The following is a 21,350-nucleotide window of genomic DNA, read 5'->3' as shown; positions in this document are numbered from 1 at the left end:
ATTACATTAAAAAAAAAAAACAACACTTTCTAGATAATTTTTTTTCTCCGTAATATAATTATTCGACTTACAAAAAAAAAAAAAAAAAGATTCTAAAAAATAATTATTTTAAAAAAGCTTTTAAATGATATTAAATTCAATTACGTGATATGAAGTTTAAATGATTTTTTTTTAATAACAGGTTTCCAATAATAAAAAAAAATATTCATATAAAAGAAAATAAGACTATTGAGATGATAAAAATTGTAAATCCAAAATCAACCTTAAAAAAAATTTGTTTTGATTTTATTATTTAAATTGATAGAGGGTGGTCCTTACGTTTGGCGCTTTTTTTCCAAAATGTATGGAGGCTTGTAAAGAGCATTATTTTTAAATACATGTGTCAACAGAAGACGTTAAAATTAATTTTATTAACTCTAGTCTGTGTAGTTCGTTAATAAAAATGTATTTGTTTTACAAAAAGGTTTATATTGTTTTTTATCCATAGCAAAAAAAAAAAAAAAACGTTACTCCATTAATAATTATAACGCAAACGCTTATCCATAGAAATTAACACAAACACACGAAATGATGACGTCACTATTAAAATGTGTACTACTGACGTTTTACACATCGCCATGGAGGTACCTACTGAACATAAAAACCTACTGACTAGGGAGTCTTCTTATCTCGTGTGGACATCACAATCACAGCATGGAGATTCGTATCCAAGAAGACATTTCGAAGAACCAGATGATTTTTTTTTTCTTAACTAAATATTTATTTTATTGCAAGCTTTCCATCCATAGCATGCAACTATGCATTCCACTAAACGTGCAGCATTGCACATGTTTATAACATAACACGGTCAACAACAAATTTGTTGTCTGCGTTTTTTGCAGCCGATATAGGACGGAATCTGATGTACTGGATCCAAAGGTCACATTGGTTTTGCCTAATCAGGTCAAGTTTTTGAGCCTTGGTGACCACATGTTTTTTTATATTTTTACTCACATTTATGCATGTGTGAAGCATTTTAGAAAAATTTGTTGGGAGTAAAATGCCATGTTGAATAATTGATTAGAAATGATTATTTTAATGACAAGAAGCAATCAGGTCTGATAGTGCTGGGTGATTATATCGAAAAAGAGATCAGTTTGAAATCATAAAAACTCGAAACCTTTATATGCACTTATCAATGCCCACCATTCAGTAATCAATGTTTCTATCAGGTAATCAATATATGTTGTTGGCAAATCATTTTTTCTCTTAAAAATCATATTTAGGATATGTGCTGACAACAGATGAGCTGATAATGCCACAAAACTGTAATCCATTTTGTCATAAGATTTGATTTTTTTTTTTTCAAATCAACTTAGCACAAAAACCAGACAGAGAGAGAAACAGATGCCATTTCCCGATTTAGAACAGTCAAAAAGTAAAAAAAAATTGTTGCCCACTTTTATTTACATATTAGCTGAAGTAACCGGCATTACCAGGCTGTATTTGATATATTTGAATATTCAGATTTTACTCGTTATAAACCATCCTTGGTGTATAATTTGTGTTTCCTGTTAATTTCAGTGTTATGTAACCAGTAGTTTAAGAGTTTACCTGTTAAATATTTACACACACACACACATACATCTATTTTATTTATATCGAATAGATTTAAATATTTCTCCAATTGCAGGCCTGCCATCCACAGCACACACCTATGTACCTCATTAAATATTTCTCCAATTGCAGGCCTGCCATCCACAGCACACACCTATGTACCTCATTAAATATTTCTCCAATTGCAGGCCTGCCATCCACAGCACACACCTATGCACCTCATTAAATATTTCTCCAATTGCAGGCCTGCCATCCACAGCACACACCTATGTACCTCATTAAATATTTCTCCAATTGCAGGCCTGCCATCCACAGCACACACCTATGTACCTCACTAAATATTTCTCCAAGTGCAGGCCTGCCCTCAACAGTATTCACCTATGCACCTCGCTAAATATGCAGTATATTTTGCATATTTACAAAGATTCCTTTCTAAAGACTAGAATAATTGAAAATCAGTTTTGATATGCACCTTTGACGAGTATTCAGGAATTTCTCAACTCTCAGCAACAAAACTGCTGAGTTATCTTTTCACAAATTTGAGGTTCTGTCTTTATCAGTAAACATCTTTTTTTTTTTCTCATTTCAGGCGAATATTTTTTTCCGCCAAAAGCAACAAAAATCTTACCTTGAAATTTATCTGGTTTTTCTCCTCCGAGTTTGGCAGTGGTCTTCAGCTGTCCACCACCAGCAGAATTATTGGCGTAGCCTCTTGAGCCCCCGTCTCGCATTGATGAACCTCCAGACTTGCCAAGCAAAGACACAATAGCATCATTAACATTGCCATTAGTCTGACGAAGAGCTTGACATGCATGTTCAGTAGCAAATCCCATTTCAACAAGATGAGCAACATCTTTGTCATTCAGAGCCTTTAAAAAAAAAAAAAAAAAAAAAAAATCAAAAGAAAGTTTTTTATTTGCAAGTCTAAAAATATTTCTAAAAAAAAAAAAAATAAAATAAAATAAAATAACATTTCTTGTGTAGATTAAGATTAAATATATATATTTTTTAATTACATCTTCACCCCAAACAAGGCACATTGCCACTTTGATGTAGGGGGCTACTATCAGGGACATGAGCTACAGGGGTACTATGTGGGGAGTTGGGCAGCAAGATGTCGGTTCACGTTACACTTGAACTTCTGCATGTCAGTACAGTTGGGAAAGCAGGAACCCAGAAGGGAATTCCAAAGTCTAGCGGTTCTGGGGAAGAAACTACTGGACTAGATTTCTCTCTTACATCTAGGGATCTCAACTGTGAAGGGGTGGGATTTTGTTGCTTGTCGGGTTTGTCGATATTTATGTCGAGGGGGTACAAGTGCTTGCAGTTCGGAGGATTCATCGTTAAAGTACTTGTAGAACAGGCAGAGGGATGCTACATTTCGTCAATGGGACAGAGGCTGAAGCTTAGATGACAGTTCAGGACCTATCAGGTTGGCGACTGTTTTTTGAACCTTGTCTAGGAGCGAGAGACTAGTAGCAGATGTACCAGCCCAAATGTGACAATACTCCATACATGGGCGAACGGTAGCCTTATAGAGGTGTAGGATACTTTCGGGTGTTAATAGCTTTCTAGCACGGTAGAGAGAACCTACCTTTTTTGCAGCGGTCCTGGCAATGCTCTCAATGTAATTTTTCCAACTCATGTTTCCTGTATTTCTAAGATATTTTTTTTTCTCTCAGTGATGGACAAGAAATATTAGAAATTCTATTTCTAACTAGTAGGGAGACTTGACGTTGCCCAGGATTGAATGAGGATCAACGAATATTCTACACTCCAAATATTTTATTGTCATTGAAATCAGTGAAATCACCCATTTTTCAATCAAATCGATTGACTGCTTACTCTAGTTGGGGACCCACCACAGTACACCGGGAGGAAGTTTCACATGCCTTCAGACAGTGACTTAATCCACAATAAAATGTAGTCTATCTTGCACTGTAAAGAACCTACTTCTGATTTTGTTTTAAATATTTTTATATAATAGCTTGAATTAAAGTTTAAAATGCAAAATCAAGTATCATGGTTCAATTGTGCTATGAATAGAAACATTTATTTTGATACTTAACAGAGGCATTCCAAAACCTATCTAAGAACACTCCCAGACACAAAATACATTTATGTGAAATTTCAAAAAAATTATCCCTAATCATTTCAGAATCTTTAGAAAATGAACTCACAGACAAACACACACACACAAAATGCCTTTTATATATAAATAGAGATAGGGATAAAATATGGACATGTTTGCATAAGAAATTATAACTATCCTCTGTTGAACTATGCCAGTAACTCCAATCGCCTTACACAAACACACTCTCGACCTGAAATAGATGTTCAATATTTCTATTTATACTTAACTAGCAGGGGAACTCAACATTGCCTGGGATTGAACGATGATCAACGAAGGTTTCACCCTCCCATATTTTTATTGTCATCAAAATCAATGAAATCACCCATTTTTCAATTAAATCAATTGATTACCTGCTCTAGTTGGGGACCCATTGTGGTGCACCAGGATGAAGCTTCATATGCCTCCCCGCAAGAACTTAGTCCACAATATAATACATTGTACTCTACATTGCCAGAGGTCCTAGGATTTGCTGAAAACACATTTGTCCAATGTAGATATTGTTTTAAAGATGAACCAGTTATATATGATGCAGTCATGTAGAACGTCCATCTATAATATAAATCTCACCTGTCTGTTTAAAATGTATGTATGTATGTATGTCAGCCTAAAACTTTCGCCAGAGGCGACGGATTTTCATGAGATCGATATCGTTTTGGAGCTCGACCCTTTGGACAACAAATATTAAAAAATTGGCTAAAACATTAACTCCTTCACCCTCAACTGGGCACTTTTCTACAGGAAGGGGTTGCTTTTTTTCACCAATATTTTCGAAAGTTATCCTCTCTTTTCGATTGACTAGCCTTAATTTAAACCTTTGCCACTTCTGGTTTGGCGATGGACGTAACAGCAAAGGCGTCACTTTTTTCCTCCTTCGTGGTACAGGTTCAAACCTGCCTGTCTACTACCACTTTTTTTTTTTTTTTTTTTTTGCTCAACACACATCTCCAAACACTCAGGCAACGCACGCCAGGCACCCAGGCTAGTTCTCCTATAAGCATGGATTTCTTGAATTGTTGACCAGCCAAGGAAAATTTGGAAGCAAGCCATTAGACAAAACTGTACAAAATGGAGACGGCTGACCCATGAAGACTGAAGAGTGAACTGGCGAAATATTGAAAATGTCTGACCCCTGAACAAGCAGACAGAGAGAGCGCGGGGGGGGGGGGGGATGTTCAATAATAAAATAATTTGTTTGATATTCACCTGTTTGTTGCTTCCGAATGATTTTGTTTTCTTCTCTTCCTTCGCCTGAATGGCTTCTGCAATGGTCGCCCTCCGTTGCATTTCAAACTCTTCGCTTTCCTTCTTTTCTTTAGCATTTTCCAATGATTTAAAATTATCTGAAATAAGAATGAAAGTCTACAGTTTAGATCAGGTAAGTCTCAAAACGGGTGGAGATGAACCTCTGCTGGTCAGAGCTGGTGTATCCTTAAGCGTGAGGCTTTCAGCATACCTTTCAATCTCCCTCATAAGCTGGTCTACCAGTCGGTATTTATAGCTTAACCAGTCAATCATATTCTTGGAGGGGAGGAACCTGGATGTAGTACTTATATTTATTACAGCATATTTGAAAGAAAAATCCATTTGTTAAAGCAGTGACAGAGACCACATGATTGACACTATGGCTAGTGTCAATATCAAGCATTGAATTCGGACAGGGATGAGAAGACGGATGCATACAAACACAAGTTCACAATTGTTAAAACAATTATCTTTGTATACAATTAATTGAAAGCAAGTAACTATTTTATCACTAGTGGAAGGTCCCACAACCCATGATAATTTTAGTTTTTGCAGGGAGGGTCATATGTAATGATCATTGTCCTCCCACATACAACATCCAATCTCTAGCTCCCGCCTTTAAAACATTCACAGCAAAAACTCATCTAGCTACAACCACTGTATGTAATTTTCCGTTCTTCCTTTGTTTACTTAAAACTAAACGGAACTTCGACGAGGAAAGTTTCTTTCAAAGAAGTACACGTCTGTGAAACGTTACCACGAGGCAGCTCACCAGCTGACTACAACATGGTCAATATATTTATGGTTAATTTATGGGTAGTTTTGGGAGTGGGAGCGAATTTTGCAACAGTTCAGGGTTCAGCAGAGTTAAAGGCAGGTTGTGACCTAGCACAGGTGGGGAGATGAATTGACCAACCGACTAACGAACATGGTCTCGACAGACAAAGGTGTGTAGTTTAGCGTTTAGGGAGTCATTTTCTGCGATGGTGTCACACACACATACACATACACACACACATCCAGAATCCAACTGACATATACACAAGTGTTGGAGTTTGTGCTTTGGCTTGTTTTATTTTTTACGCTTGTCAACCAATGCTTGCCCTCAGCAGTTACCACTGCGTCAGAGATGACAACACAGCTAGAACGAAAAGAGAAGGCAAAGGAGAATGAAACCATAGCATGCACAACAGTATGGGGGGGGGGGGCGGCACTTGTTGTGGGGAGGGAACACATGGTCTCACAGTAGTTCCTCGCTTAGCGTTATTTATGTGCATACCTTATTTATATACCAAATACAGAAAAACATCCAAGAGTACATGACATGGTCTGAAGAAAGCAAAGTAAGAGACTACTAATTACTCTACACTGTTGAACTCATGTTGCCAACATTCCAAATATAACTTACCAGATTTAACTGGAGGTTTAATTGTCATCCTATGGCCAAAGGGAACAAATGGTGGTGGACCGCCCTCTGAGAGGATACCGAGTCGATGCTGCTTTGCCAGTCTCTAAAGAAGAAAACACAAAACATCTTGAAAAATATTAAGAAATGCTTCATTTAAGTATTTAATATATAAAAATTCATAATGATCAGTAAATTCTGTTCATAGAAATATGGTATTTTTACAGAAACCCCCTACTAATGAAAAAACAAAATTAAAATCAGCATTATGTATGTATATGTGACAGAAAGAAAATATCGTACACCAAAAATCACGTAAATTGATCAAGTAGTTTTGTTATAGAATGGATCGAGAGAAAGAGAGAGGGGGGGTTTAAATTATATTGTCGACACGTTGACCAGAAGTCAGGGTCAGCTGATCGGATTGCGCGTGAGTCACGTGATCAGGTTAGCTGAATCGAAGAGATTTGGTTTGAACTTAGAAGGCGATGGGCGGCTTCACAGTAGTCTCCTTCCCTTCACTGGGGGGATTGGGCGCTGACATATGTAGAAATGAGACCAAGAGAAACCACGCAAGCCAGAGATTCAGTTTCCATCCTTCTGCGAGACATCTGGAAAGTGAAATAAACTATAAAACCAATTCATCATTTTGGAGTGACTGAATCTTCGTCCAAACAGGTACCAGTCTCCCTCCAAGACACAAGATGAATCCAGATAGACCAACATCGACGATGCAGGAAGGTATGTCCAAATAATACCACACATATGTACCACACACGCACACAACGGCATATAAACATAGAAAGAACAACTAGACGATCACACGACGGTCCCTCTTATTAGATAACAACAGTTTTATTATTAAGTAGGAAAATTCAATTTTATGGCTAAACAATGAGCAACGATCTCGCGGCGCCATCTTCAAAACAGTCTGAAACATAAATCTACTTAATTTTGTTAGGACTGTGCTAATGTCAGAATTTTCTGAGCAGTTTATGTAAAATGTTGAAAGACAGTGAAACACTGAGACAATTAAATCGCAGCAGCCAACATCATCTAAGAATTATTTGCTATCATTGGTTTATATAAAAATAAAAAAAATCATAAAACAAAAAACCTCTTAAAAAAAAAAAAAAAAAAAAAAAAAAAAAAAAAAAAAAAAAAAAAAAATTTTTTTAGATAAAAACACAAACCGAGCATGTGGGGTCCCCCTCCACGAGTGAAAAATTTACTTTCACCATGACTAATGTTTGTGCAAAATTTCAAAAAAAAAAAAAAAAAAGGCGTAGTTATTAAGAAAAGTGCAAACAAATAAATGGATGAACAATCTGGTGGTAATTTTACCCCTATAATGTCCCCTGGGGCACAGAGTTAACCTGGAAAATCCATTCTGGCAAAAATTTACTTTCACCATGACTAATGTTTGTGAAAAAATTGTTTAAATTCAAGGTATGGTCATTGAGAAAAGTGTGAACAGATAACTGATTTAGGGGCAATTTTACACCTATAATGCCTCCAAGTGAAGTAGCCAGAGTTATCCCGAAAAATCTGTTCTAACAAAAATTTACTTCCACCATGACTAATGTTTTTGCAAAATTTATATAAAAAAAAAAAAAAAATCAAAGATGTCGTTATTGAGAAAAGTGAGAATGGACAAACAGGAGTGAATTACTAAGTCCAATCCTTCTTTGTCGGGGAACCAAAAAATAAATTTTATTTTTGTTTGCTATCAGTATTTTGTTCTTTAAAAAATATTTATACATAAAACTTACCTTACAATGAGTGTTTTTTATTTTTTCTTAAAAGTTTTGTAAATTATAATTATTATTCATTGTATTATAATAACTATTCGTATTTTCTTTATAAAAACAAAAGGAATATTGTTTTCATTTTTTCAATTAACTTTTCATTAAATTATCTTCATAATAACAGAAATAATATATTTTCACTGAAAAAAATTGGTCAACGTTCATACGAAAAAAAAAATCAATTCATTAAACTTTTGTTCGGCACCTTCAGGCATTTTATATGCAAACTGCCCAGAAAATTCTAACCATAGCACAATCCTTATTTTACATGTAAATAGAAATGCAGAAGGCAAAATAGAAAAATGTAACACAAAATAAACACGTACCCGCTTGAGTTCCCAATTTTCTAGAAGTTTTTCTACTTTGCCACCAATCGATTTTGTGTTTCGACCATTTAACTGTAAGAATCCGTTTTCTATCGGAATAGTTCCAGAAAATTGGATTTTTGTTCCAGGTGGCGTCATCAAGCTGAAAAATTAATGGCAGACAAAACTAGAAAAAAAAATAAAAAATACACACGCAAAAATTAATAAAAATTCGTTAATATGTAATACACTTTGGGGGATTTAAGTAATTAATAAAATTAAGGAAAAAAAAAAAACTTCTTTATACATAACTAGCAGGGGGGGGGTAAATTTTTAAAAAAAAATGTTTTGGTAGGTAAGTATGAGGATCGAACCCGAAGCCTTAAGGCAAAGTTGTAAATTAAAGTGTGAAAAAAAAAAAAAAAGTGTGGCGGTTTTAACCATTGGGCCACCGCGAAATGCTAACGGAAAGACGTTTGAATTTATTTAATTACTTGGATTTGGCAGGTGCACATTTTAATGACTTAATGAGGTCAACTTTTGACTGCGGGGGTAGCATTTCATTTAGTGCGGGAATGCTTCCCCCCCCCAAGACATTGGGGGTAGGGGGTAACATTATTGGAAAAGGCCTAACCTACATGCGGCGAGCGAAAACTGTTGAATATTTATCTTCCCGAAGTCGAGCAAATTAAATAGACAGGCAAGGTCCATTGTTAAATCTGAGATATTACGATTTACATGTGATATAAAAAGTTTTAAAAAGTTGTGAACCGACTGACCGCTTCTCTGAAAAAAGCCTTTTCTTGGACATACACAAGAAGCGAACATAGATTTTCGCTTTTATATTTATAGATTCTTCCTATACAAAAAAAAACAAAAATACAGAAAAATCTGTATGATGTGTGTACTTGTGACAAAACAAAAATATATTCCAAGAATCAGATAAATTGATCAAGTACGTCCAAGGATGGAATACTGTTGCCATATCTGGGCAGGAGCTGCTAAAAACAGCCTATCCTGCCTTGACAGAGTACAAAATAGACTTTGTGGCTTAGTGGGGGATGCCCTTTTCTCTACCCTGCAACCTCTCTCCCACAAAAGAGACGTTTCGAGCCTATCCTTGTTTTATCGTTATTTCCATGGCAGGTGCTCCTCTGAACTCCAATCTCTGGTCCCCCCTCGCCAATCTTTCACGAAAAACACCCGTCTAGCCGAATCCACTGTGAAAAATTTCCCCCACTCTATATCTGTGCCTAAATCAAAATGCGGATTCCATGAACAAAGCTGCTTTCTTAGAACTGCACGCCTGTGGAACTCTGTTCCGTCTGCCTGCTTCCCACCGGACTACAACTTGGATGTCTTCAAGTCCAATGTTAACAAATTCCCAATGAACCGCCCCCTTAAGTAAACACTTCATCAAATCTCCACACTAATGTAATGTACTTGCAATAACCCTTATCCCTGAGTGGCTTCCGGGCCTTGATAAGTGGTGATCACTGTAAAAAAAAAAAAAAAAAAAAAAAAAAAAAAGTAGTTTTATTTTTATAAAGAAAATCATTTTTAAACGAGTCAAGGCGATTAATGGGAGTCGTAAGCATCACAAGACCAATTTCAAGTTTGAATTATTGTTGAGTTATCTCTTTTTGTTTCTTGAAGATGGCGACGCAAGGTATTCCCCCCCCCCTCATTTACTCATAAAATTTTATTTTCTTATTTAAAAATAAATCTATTTGATCAATTTACATGATTTTTTTAAAAATATATTTTCCTTTTATCGTGAATGCAAAGATTTTTCTTTATTTACATTTTTTAATAGCGAGGTATTCTGGACAAAAACGAAAAGAAAAAAGGAAATTAAAATAAATGGTCTTCACCAAGAATCAATTTTTAGAAAGTTAAGAAATCACAATAGAATTAACATCATCAAAAAAAAAAACAAAAAAAAAAAAAATATTGATGTTGAATTTTTCTAAGTTCTGTATAATTTTAAAATTATTACAATTAACTGAATTATTCGGGGATAGGTGTGATCAATGGCAAAAACATTGAGATAAATTTCTCAAATTGGGAGCCATGTCACACGCCCTTCTAATCCAATTTTGAACTCCTACCCTGTATGTGAAATTTAACATGAAATGATCCCCAATTTCTAACTCATTCTAGCTTTTTAGGGCAGTTAATAAAAGAATTGTTTTGCTACAGGAGATAAATCATGTTTATTTTTCTTGTTGTCTTGGGAAGGGGCCCATGCTGAAGAAAAAAAAAAAAAAAAAAATGAAAAAACCATTACTTAAATCACAACTAACCCTATGTTCAAGTAATATTTTCCCAAAGAAAGACAGTTTTCCTTAACTATCATTAACCTTAAGACGGAATAGCAAGCCCAACCCCTAAAAAAAAAAAAAAAAAAAAAAAAAAAAACCTCCATTAAACCCAAGTTTGAGTGGCACCCCCACCCCATAAAAACTCCCTTAACTATTACTAACCAACCTTAAATCCAGATAGACCAACATCAACGACGCAGGAAGGTATGTCCAAATAATACATGTACCACACACGCACACAATGGCATAACAACCACCCCCACCCTAAAAACGAAAACCATAGTAAAACCACATACAAAAAACAAACACTTACCCACAAAAAAAAAAAAAAAAAAATGCATAGAATTTATCTTCGATGGTAAAAAAACACAAAGGAGTGGAGGGAGGGGGGGGGTAACTGTCCTAAACACTAGAATGGCCTGAAAATAAAGGATCATTTTATGTTAAATTGATGTGCAAAATTGATCTCTTGCTTTAAATTGTTTCTTTTTTTTTTTCCAACTTTTTCAGAGTACTCCTACATAATCGCCTAAAAAAAAAAGTAGAAAAAAGTAGAATCTTACTTTCGGAATGGGAGGGTGTAACAAAAAGTGTTAATCTACAAAATCTTTTTTTCTTATACTGAAAATATCCACTGATATATTTTATCTTTATTTTATTTTTGCTTTTAATTTCGTTAAATGCCACTAAATTAGCTTTTTGTGTTAAAAAACCTGTGCAAAGATTGTTTAAATAAAATAAAATTTGAAAACATTAAAAATATGTCTGAACCAAGAAAAAAAAAAACCCAAAACATTTATATACCATTAACAAGAGAAAGAATGCAATATGGAAGAAGGAGATGAGAAGTTTTGATTAAACAAAAGTCTTTGACCAATCCCCCTCTTACACAGCATCATTTGCTTAGAACTAAGGAAGAGGAAGAGAGAAAAAAAAAGAGAAAGATAAAGTAAAAATGCAAGGAGGCAGGAAAAAAAAAAGGGGGGGAAATAAAATTAAGTCAAATAGCAAGGTCGTAAAGCCTTGGTAATTCTGCAGAAATCAGTTGTATTAAAATAAAACAAAAAAAACATTGCTAGTGAAATGTACGAAGCGGAAGTTGGTGATTGTACATATTACGAACTGAACTTCTTGTAAATGTTCTCTTGGGCTCGACCGACATCTGACATCACTGCCAGAATATGCCAAGTGCAGCTAAAATGCTTGGAAACCTGTTTGAATTCTTTTTTTGTTTGTTTGTTTTTTTAACAGTATTTTCAAGTTAAATTCAATTTTTAACAATATTTTTGTTTAATAAATTGTTAGGTGAAAGTACAGAATAGTTACAAAACACCCTCCCGTCCCATATTAAGAATGGTTTTCTAAATAACCTTATTTCAGCACGATAGCATAAGTGCACAAGTATCCATCATTGTTGGTCCAGCCATTTACGAGAAATCCGGTTCATTCATAATATGCAATAGTAACAACATCCACTTCATACAATGCACCAGTACAAAAAAAAAAAAAAAAAAAAAAAAAAAAAACAACAGAACTCTCATCCTTGATTATCATACAAAGTATTAATTATTTACATCATTACCAGTATTTGGTATCTATTAGTGATTCTAACACATTTCTGATTATAAAATCACATAATTGCCTAAAAAGGTAGAAATTCACTTTTTGGAAAAGGTGGGGGAAGGATTTATCAGTATTTGGGATGGAAGGATTCCAATATTTTTCCCAATTCTGATTCAATTACCGATTCTGTTCTAAATTTCCCCGATTCCAATATATTTCTGATTCAAAAATCATGTAATCGCCTAAAAAGGCAGAATTTCATTTGGATGGGGAGCAGGTATTTAGTGAAAATTCCTCATCTGTTTTCAAATCTAATATATAAAAAGCTATATGTCTGTCTGTCTCCATGTTTTCAAACTATCTCCCCCAAAACTAAAAATCGCACAGCGGTGCTAAAGGCCTCAAATTATTGGATTTTTTTATGTTCTTTTATGGGTCTTTAGCCAGTTCAAATTGTTTTTAAGGGGTCAAAAATGGGTCCAAATTGTACATTTATCTTTACATCTTATCAGTGGTAACATCACCAGCTTTGAATGCTACAGTTTAGGTTTCGATTCTAGCTGATGGCACCTAAATACATTTTTTTTTTTACTTTTGAAATTACGACTCTACAATAATATATACAAAATCTGGACAAATTAAATATCATATATTTAAGCGTATTTTATGCCTGGGCAAAACCAGGTGCTCCCCACCCCCACCCTGCTAGTGTAAATATAATTTTCTTTTTAATTTACAAACTTCTTAATGTTTTCTCTTCATGTTATTATATCAAAGATTTTAATAAATTCATTATGAAATTTCCATCTATATTTTTCGATTGTGCCATTTTTTTCCGGCGACATTTTACCTACGTTTGTTATTATAATCTATAAATTTTAGTTTTCTGGTAGTTTAAAATAAATATCATTTTATCATTAAAAAACTTTATAGTTTAAATTAAAACAAAAATAAATAAAAAGAGTTGTTTTTGAAATCGGAAATAACCGTAAAAATTTTCCAATTCCAATGTCCCAAAAAGTTCCCATTTTTCGGATTCTAATTAATCGTCCCAGCATTAGTGTGTGTGTGTGTGTGTGTGTGTGTGTGTGTGTATATATATATATATATATATATATATATATATATATTTTAAATACTACCATGAGTTAGTAATATTTTGTTAGGATTTTTTTATCAAGAATTAGCTTTAGAAAAAAATTTGGTGCTTATTAAGATAGAGTCAACAGATCGATTTTTTAAAATATGTTGTTTTAAACAAAAACAATATTATGTACTTACTTGTCATGTCGAAAATAGTAATACATCCAAAAATCACAAAAAAATCATTGAATAGAAAGTTATTTATAGTTAAAAGTAATTTTTACGAAAAATTGGGTAAAATCACATTTTTCTTAAACATTATAAAGTAGGTAGTAGGAGTCTATACACAGGAGACATAACCACTAAAAGAATATTTTAGATTACTTGTGTCATGGCTGCAATATTTGAGGTCTATAGCGATAGACCCCCCGCCCCCGTTTTTTTTTTTTTTTTTTTTTTTTTTACTACACAATAGCAGCTGTTCTACTCTATGAATTTATCATTTTTGGATATATTACTATTTTCGACAATTTTAGTACATAATATTGTTTTTCCTTCAAACGATATATTTTAAAAAAATCAATTTGTCGACTATCTCTTAATAAGTACTGAAAAAAAAGCAAAGCTTTGTTTTATTAACAAAGCTTTTTTTCTGCGTTTCTGTTTTCCTTACCTCACAGTTTGAATGGTTTCTATTTCAACCCCATAGCAGGTATTATGGCCATCTGTAAGGGTCAATTTCAATAAACGTGGAGCTCCCTGTGATTCTTCATGCTCCTTGGGAGCAGAAACATTTCGGATCTTCTGCATTTGCAGGATGCATGGACCTTCAATCTGAAAATAACAATAATTCTTTACTACATGAATTAGATTAATTAGGTTTCAAGAATCCCAGAAATAAGCATTAATGAACGGAACGAATTCAGGTCTACACCGGTTTCTTTTGATTAACCACCACACATTACAAACAAATGCATAATAAACACAAGTTGCATGGTTTTTCATTACAAGATCAGTTTTTAATATAGGAAAGATTTATCTATATATAAATTTTCCTACTGTCTGTGTGTGTGTGACACGGTTTATCTCAGCCTACAGGTGTTACATGATAAGGGCTGTCCCCTTTTAATGTAAGTATAAAAATAGAGAGATTTAGTTAAAATGAAAATGAAATAGAATAGACAAAATTCGAACCTCGTAATTTAGGTTTAGAAATAGATTACGAGAGAGAATTAGCAAATGGAATGTAAAAAACGAACCATTGTTTAGCTTAGAGATAAAATAGTTTTAAGAAAAGAATGTGCATTGTCAATTCTGTTATGAAATTCAATTGAGGGATGCAACTATAAGATAATTTAATAAACGTGTTTTTAACATATTGGAAATATAGGTTACTGGGAATATAGGTTAAAATTCCTTTTGTAAACAAAGGAAAAAGTTTTGGACACGCATTTCCAGAACACGTGAAAGAAGACATGTTTTAACATGTGTATGACATCATAGAAAATGGGAAGTTCTCGATATAGTTAGAAACTTTAGAGTTAAGCAAGAGAGTCTGAGAGAGAGTCAGAGGGAGTCTGGGGACGACAGACGAGAGTCTGGAGTTGGGAGTCGAACGTCTAGAAGCGAGACGGTCACCTTTGAAACATAGAATGTGAAACTTTGAATTCCTGAAAGCAAAGCCACCGGCCGGTCCATGGAAATAAACCCATCATGTGTTTTTATAAACGTCGTCTTTGTGTTGTAATTCTACCAAAAAGGTAAAGTGGAAATTGTCATTATATGTCTTCTATATCATGTGGTTTAAAATGTCTTTACATACACAATGTGAACACTAAGACAGTCTCAACACTACCTCCTCACTAACACTTCTAAGTATGAACATTTTATATATATAAATCTCTTCATAACACGAACACGGAACGCAACAACATCTCTCACAACAACACATCTCTCACTAAGACTCCCTAAGACTCACTTTTAACAAGAAATAATAACAACAAACAATAACAACAATAATACTAATGAAACCCCTATATAACACAGGCAACCCACTCAGGCAAGTTAGGTACTGAAATGAAGCTTATGACCCAGCAGATGTTTTAGTGATATTTATATCTATGTTTGGTGTATGGAAATGCAAAAAAAAAAAAAAAAAAAAAAAAAAATGCATGCAAGAAAGTCACATTTTTAGTGCGTTCTCAATCCCTGTGTCTATATGTGTCTGACAGAACTTTCTGTCGGGGAGGAGGTACTCATACCAAGAATACAAATGAATCACCAAGATGAACAATTTGTCATGTGGAATCGTCGCTAATTCCCAGTGAGGCCTGCCTTCGCCATGACAATCAATAAAGTTAAGGCCAGACGCTGAGCAAGGTAGGTGTATGGCTGGAAGAACCGACTTTTGCCCGTGGTCAATTGTATGTAGCGGCATCGCAGGTAAGAAACCCAGACGATCTGATCTTCGCTCTGAAAAAAAAGTGACTGTAAAAAGACGAAGAACGTGGTGTATAAAGAAATCCTATAACTTCAAATACTCTCGTGTTGAGCACTTCCTTGCTGTTGTTGTTTCCACTGTTGTTGTTTCTTTCATGTAAATAAAAATTGTGTAAGTACATTGTACTTACTTGCTTTTCTTTCACAATATGCAGCCATCTGGCTGCAACGGGGCTACTCGTTTTAGAAAAAGAAAGAATGGGAGAGAGATTAAAAATTTTTCGGATGCGTTTTATTTCAATAAACAAAGCATCATATCCTTATTGATCAAAAACAGAAGATTCTATTTTTTTTTTCCCTAAATTCTGTATATATTTATCACAATTATAAATTAAATATAAACCAAATAATTGTAGAGAAATAATTTATTAGGTTGAGAAGAAAGTTCTTGCAGAATTTATAATTTCGACTTCAATGTATTTTCAAATAAGTTTTTGTTCTAACTTTACTTTATATATTATTTTAAAGAGTGTTTTTCACAATCACTTAAATTACAATCATTTAAAAACAATTGTTTTTTCAGAAAGTTGAATACAAGATGAAAAAAAAAAAAATTTGTACAATCTCAATTCAAGCTAGGCCAAAAAGCTGCTGAAAAAAGCTTGCAATATCAACAAAGCGTTTGGCCCAGGAACCACTACTGAACGTACAGTATAATGGTGGTTGAAGAAATTTTGTGGTCGCGACAAGAGTCTTGAAGATGATGAGCTTAGTGGTCGGCCATCGGATGTTGACAACGATCAATTAAGAGCTTTAGTCAAAGCCAATCCACGCACAACGGTTTGAAAACTTGCTTCTGAATTAGACATAACATATACAGCGATTTCCAACCACTTTAGAGTGATTGGAAAGAAAAAAAAAACTTGATAAATGGGTACCTTACAGATTGAATGACAACCAAAAGGAACGCCGTTATGAAGTGTCATCTTCCCTTCTTTTATGCAATAAGAACAACCCGTTTCTCGATCAACTTTATGTCATCAACAACTTTATGTGTGAAAACTGCTTCAAAATCCTAAGCGATATCAAAAACGCAAGATTTTTACGTTACTAGCATAAAATACACTTGTTTTGCATTGGCAAAAGTGTGTTCATTCTGGTGGTGCTTATTTCGATCCATAAATTTTTGTTTGAGCTGAGATATGTTCATCTGAATTTAACAATTAAAAGCCGCAAGAACTTTCTTGTCAACCTGATAAAAATTAGAATTTAGGATGCTGCACAATAGAATACTTGTACTTGTTGCGGCGTTTACTCTAAACCAGTTGAGCCAACTCCATCCAACAAGTTCTCTGCATCCCATATGAAATAGAATCTTCTGTTTTGATAAATAATGTTTTGTTTGTTCATTAAAATATTTTCTAGGAAAAAAAAAAAAAAAAAATTAATATCTCTCTTTCTTTTCTTCAATGAAGGCTTCCTTTCTAAGGCAATTGCTCTTGACATATCAAAGGCTTTTAATATGGTATGGCATAAAGGTCTACTCCACAAGATCTTCAGCTACAGTATAGCTGGAAATGTCTTCTCAATTATTAAATCATTTCTCTCTGATAGGTTTAGTGGTTGATGGGCAGAAATCAGAAGCTCACAGTATTAATGCTGGAGTCCCTCAAGGGTCCATCCTGGGCCCAACTCTCTTCCTGATCTACATCAATGATCTCCCAAATCACATCCTAATGTTACATGATAAGGGCTGTCCCCTTTTCATGTAAGTATAAAAATAGAGAGATTTAGTTAAAATGAAAATGAAATAGCATAGGCGAAATTCGAACCTCGTAATTTAGGTTTAGAAATAGATTACGTGTGAGAATTAGAAAATGGAATGTAAAGCAAACGATTGTTTAGAATAGAGATAAAATATTTCAAGAAAAGAATGTGCACTGTCAAGTTTGTTATGAAAATTCAATTGAAAGAATGCAGCTATAAGATAATTTAATGTTTTTAACATATTGGAAATATAAGTTACTGAGTATAGGTTAAAATTCCTTTTGTTAAAAAAGGAAAAGTTTTGGACATGCATGTCCAGAACACGTGAAAGAAGGCACATATTTTAACATGTGTATGACGTCATGGAAAATAGAAAGTTCTAGAGATAGTTAGAAAAACTTTAGAGTTAAGAGAGGAGAAACTGGGAGAAACTCAGAGAGAGTCTGAGGATTCGAACGTCTAGAAGCGAAACGGTCACTTGTGAAACTTAGAATGAAGCTTTGAATTTTTGATGATGAAAACCACGGCCGGTCGTGAAGAAATAAACCCATCATGTGTTTTTATAAAAGGTCGTCTTGTGTTGTGATTCTACAAAAAGGTAAATTGAATTGTTATTATATATATATATTATAAAATGTCATGACATACAGATCTCATATCTACAATGTGAACTCTACATCTCATATCTCACTAAGACTGTCTGAACACTATCTCCTCACTCGAAGAGTTTCCATATTTCACTTCTAAGTAATGAACATTTTTAAAATATATGAATCGTTATAAACGAACAATCTTTCTGAGTGTACACAGCATCCCTCTTAATAAATCTCTCTCTAAGTCAACGACAAACTCTCTAAGACTCTCTTTTAATGAAACCCTTATATAACACTAAGATCATTTGTAGACATTTATGCTGATGTCACTACCATCTATGGCAACACTTCAAAGGCCATAAATGACTAAGTTCTCTCTCATGTTCTCTCCTCTGTCCTTGAGCACATGGTACAATGGGGAAAGAGGTGGCTGGTTAATTTAAATATATCTAAAACCATCAACGATCTGATACCCATCTGGCATCAATTAAAATGAATGGCTCTCGTCTTCGGGAGGCTCCATGTTTTGACAAGCTTCTGGGTCTGACCTTTTCTCCAAATCTAAATTGGAACATGTATATCAAATCCGTTGGCAAAGTTGCTGGAAAAATAGTGAGATCGTTCGACCACTTCAGTAGATATTTCACTGCTGATGCAATTCTCTACTTGTATAAGAGCCAGGTACGTCCAAGGATGGAGTACTGTTGCCACATCTGGGCAGGAGCTGCTAGAAGCACCTTATCCTGCCTTGACAGAGTCCAAAATAGACTTTGTAGCCTAGTAGGGATACCCTACAACCGCTTTCCCACAAAAGAGACGTTGCGAGTCTATCTCTGTTTTATATTTATTTTTATGGCAAGTGTTTGTCTGAGCTCCAATCTAAGGTCCCACCTCATCAAACTTTCACGAAAAACACTCTTCTCGCTGAAACCACTATCAATAATTTCCCCCACTCTTTATCTGTGCTTAAACCTAAACGTAGATTCCATGAACAGAGTTTCTTTCTTACAACTGCACGCCTGTGGAAGTCTTGTTTCCCTGCTTTCCAACTGACGACAATATAGTCGTCTTCAAGTCCAAAGTAAACAAGTTCTTGATGAGCCGTCCCCTTAAGTAATTCAATTTACTAAATTTGCACTAAGATTACTACGATATTGTCCCATTGACTATTGCACACTCATTAATCCTTATCCTAGAGTGGTCTTCAGGCCTTGATAAGTGGTGACTCTTTCGTAAAAAAGAAATATAAATAAATCTTTCTCTCTGTTAAAACTCGAAAAATCAAACATCTTAGTTTTATTGCCAGTCTGTTTACAGCATGTACAGGTCAACCCGAAGAAATTTGTGTTGATCAGAATCTGTTGCTTTAATATTGGCTTATTTTTAAGATCCTTGAAACCAAATTGATCTCAAAAGCAGATAACTGGGAAACAAAAACACAAAAGGATGCAGTAAAATCATACTAAAGTCATGCAAGGATGTAAATCAATTTTTTTACACATGTTCTCTTTTTTTTATTCCATTTTTCACTCTACCATTTCAAACTACAAGAACAGTCGACCTGATTTACCTATTGTTTTTGTTGTAAGTGAACAATCTAATTCTGTGACAAGGATCAGGTTGGTAAGTTTTTTTGGGTTTTTTTTTTTTTTTACACGGTGGTCACCACTTATCAAGGTCCGGAAGCCACTCAGGAATAAGGGTTATTGCAAGTACAGTACGTTAGTGTGGAGATTTAATGAAGTGTTTACTTAAGAGGGCGGTTCATTAGGAATTTGTTAACGTTGGACTTGAAGACATCCAAGTTGTAGTCAGGTGGGAAACAGGCAGACGGAACAGTACAGTCCTTAGTATAATGCTGACTGAACAAAGATTTTTAGCTCAGAACCACATTTTTATTCCTGAGTGAAACAGACTGCCATCAAAACAAAGAGCAGCTTCCTAGGGTCAATTCTTTGAAGTATACATGCTCGAGTTCTGGTTCCTTTCTCTAGGGCAGAGAAGGGAGTAATTCAGATTTATACTATTGTAATACCCGTTCAGAGCCAGAATGAACAATGGAAGGAAATGACTCATTAGCAAAGCAAACGTACATAACGTGAGATTAATAAAACAACAATGAGGGCCACTGAGACCTTTTCGAACTCTCAAGACAGTAAGACACCTCACGATATGTGGTCAGTTTCCGAATAGTCAACCACTTCCAGCTGATAGGGCAAAAGTATTCTGCTTCTATTAATCAGCTGTGGCAGTGTGGCAGTGACTCAGACAAAAGATCGAAATTGATTTCCAATTTTGAGTCAATAAATTTAAGAGTCAGAGTTAGTTTTACAAGCAGTTCTGGGTTAGCGGAGTTGAGAGCAACCAGACCACGACAGCTTTGGCAGAATCGAGATAGTCGACTGACTTCAGTCAGTCTAACGGTGATGGCTTTGACCGACAACTAAGATGTGGATGTTAACATTTGTAGGGTCGTTTACCCATGATGGTATCACACACACATATACACTGAGAGTACCACCGATATCTACAGAATGTATCGGAATTTGTGTTTTCTATTTTTATATTGTAAGCTAGTATTTGCACTCTTGGCAATCGCCAATGTGAGAGATGATGACACGGTCAGAACAAAAGGAATAAGATATAAAGACGAATGGAAAACCATGGCAAACAACAGCATTGTGGTGGTGATTGTTAATCTCCGAGTTTAGATAGTTGAGTTATCTCCCCCTCATCTATAGATGCGAGAAAGTCTATTTGAAGTGGTATCCTCTTTGCTGTTGTTAACCTTACCAGACCTGAGCTACTGAACCTAATTTCCAGAACTGAACTACTGAACTTAATATCCTGTGCTTGGCCTCACCAAATTGTGAAATCCAGATCTGGAGCTACAAAATTGCAACTCCATCCCTCATCAACCACACCAGAATCTTCCCTATCACCTGGTTGAGTGACGCTACCCCTACTTTGAACAGTCCATTTTGATCTAGGCCCACTTGCATCATCAGAATTATCATCATCACTTACTCCTTCATCAATATATTCATCATCAGGGAATAAAAAGTCCTAAGAAGAGATGTTGCGAGTTTGT

General features: G+C 34.8%; 1 protein-coding gene across 2 annotated transcripts in view; it reads right to left on the bottom strand.

Moving 5' to 3' along the window:
* The window catches only part of LOC145261198 (uncharacterized), a 58,451-nt gene that overhangs the window by 23,236 nt on the left and 13,865 nt on the right, over positions 1 to 21,350 (bottom strand). For both annotated transcript variants that reach the window (XM_080119523.1, XM_080119524.1), the window contains exons 4-8: positions 14,134 to 14,294; positions 8,512 to 8,653; positions 6,381 to 6,483; positions 4,934 to 5,070; positions 2,225 to 2,465 (exon numbers count right to left, since the gene is read on the bottom strand). In XM_080119523.1, coding sequence (XP_079975649.1) covers positions 2,225 to 2,465; positions 4,934 to 5,070; positions 6,381 to 6,483; positions 8,512 to 8,653; positions 14,134 to 14,294 — 784 coding nt within the window. The remainder of the gene's footprint in view (positions 1 to 2,224; positions 2,466 to 4,933; positions 5,071 to 6,380; positions 6,484 to 8,511; positions 8,654 to 14,133; positions 14,295 to 21,350) is intronic.

Source organism: Euprymna scolopes, chromosome 37 (assembly GCF_053919585.1).
Source record: "Euprymna scolopes isolate OS-2025 chromosome 37, ASM5391958v1, whole genome shotgun sequence".
NCBI lineage: Eukaryota > Metazoa > Mollusca > Cephalopoda > Sepiida > Sepiolidae > Euprymna > Euprymna scolopes.
The sequence above is the reverse complement of the archived record's forward strand: the minus strand, read 5'-3'. Positions and strand labels throughout refer to the sequence as shown.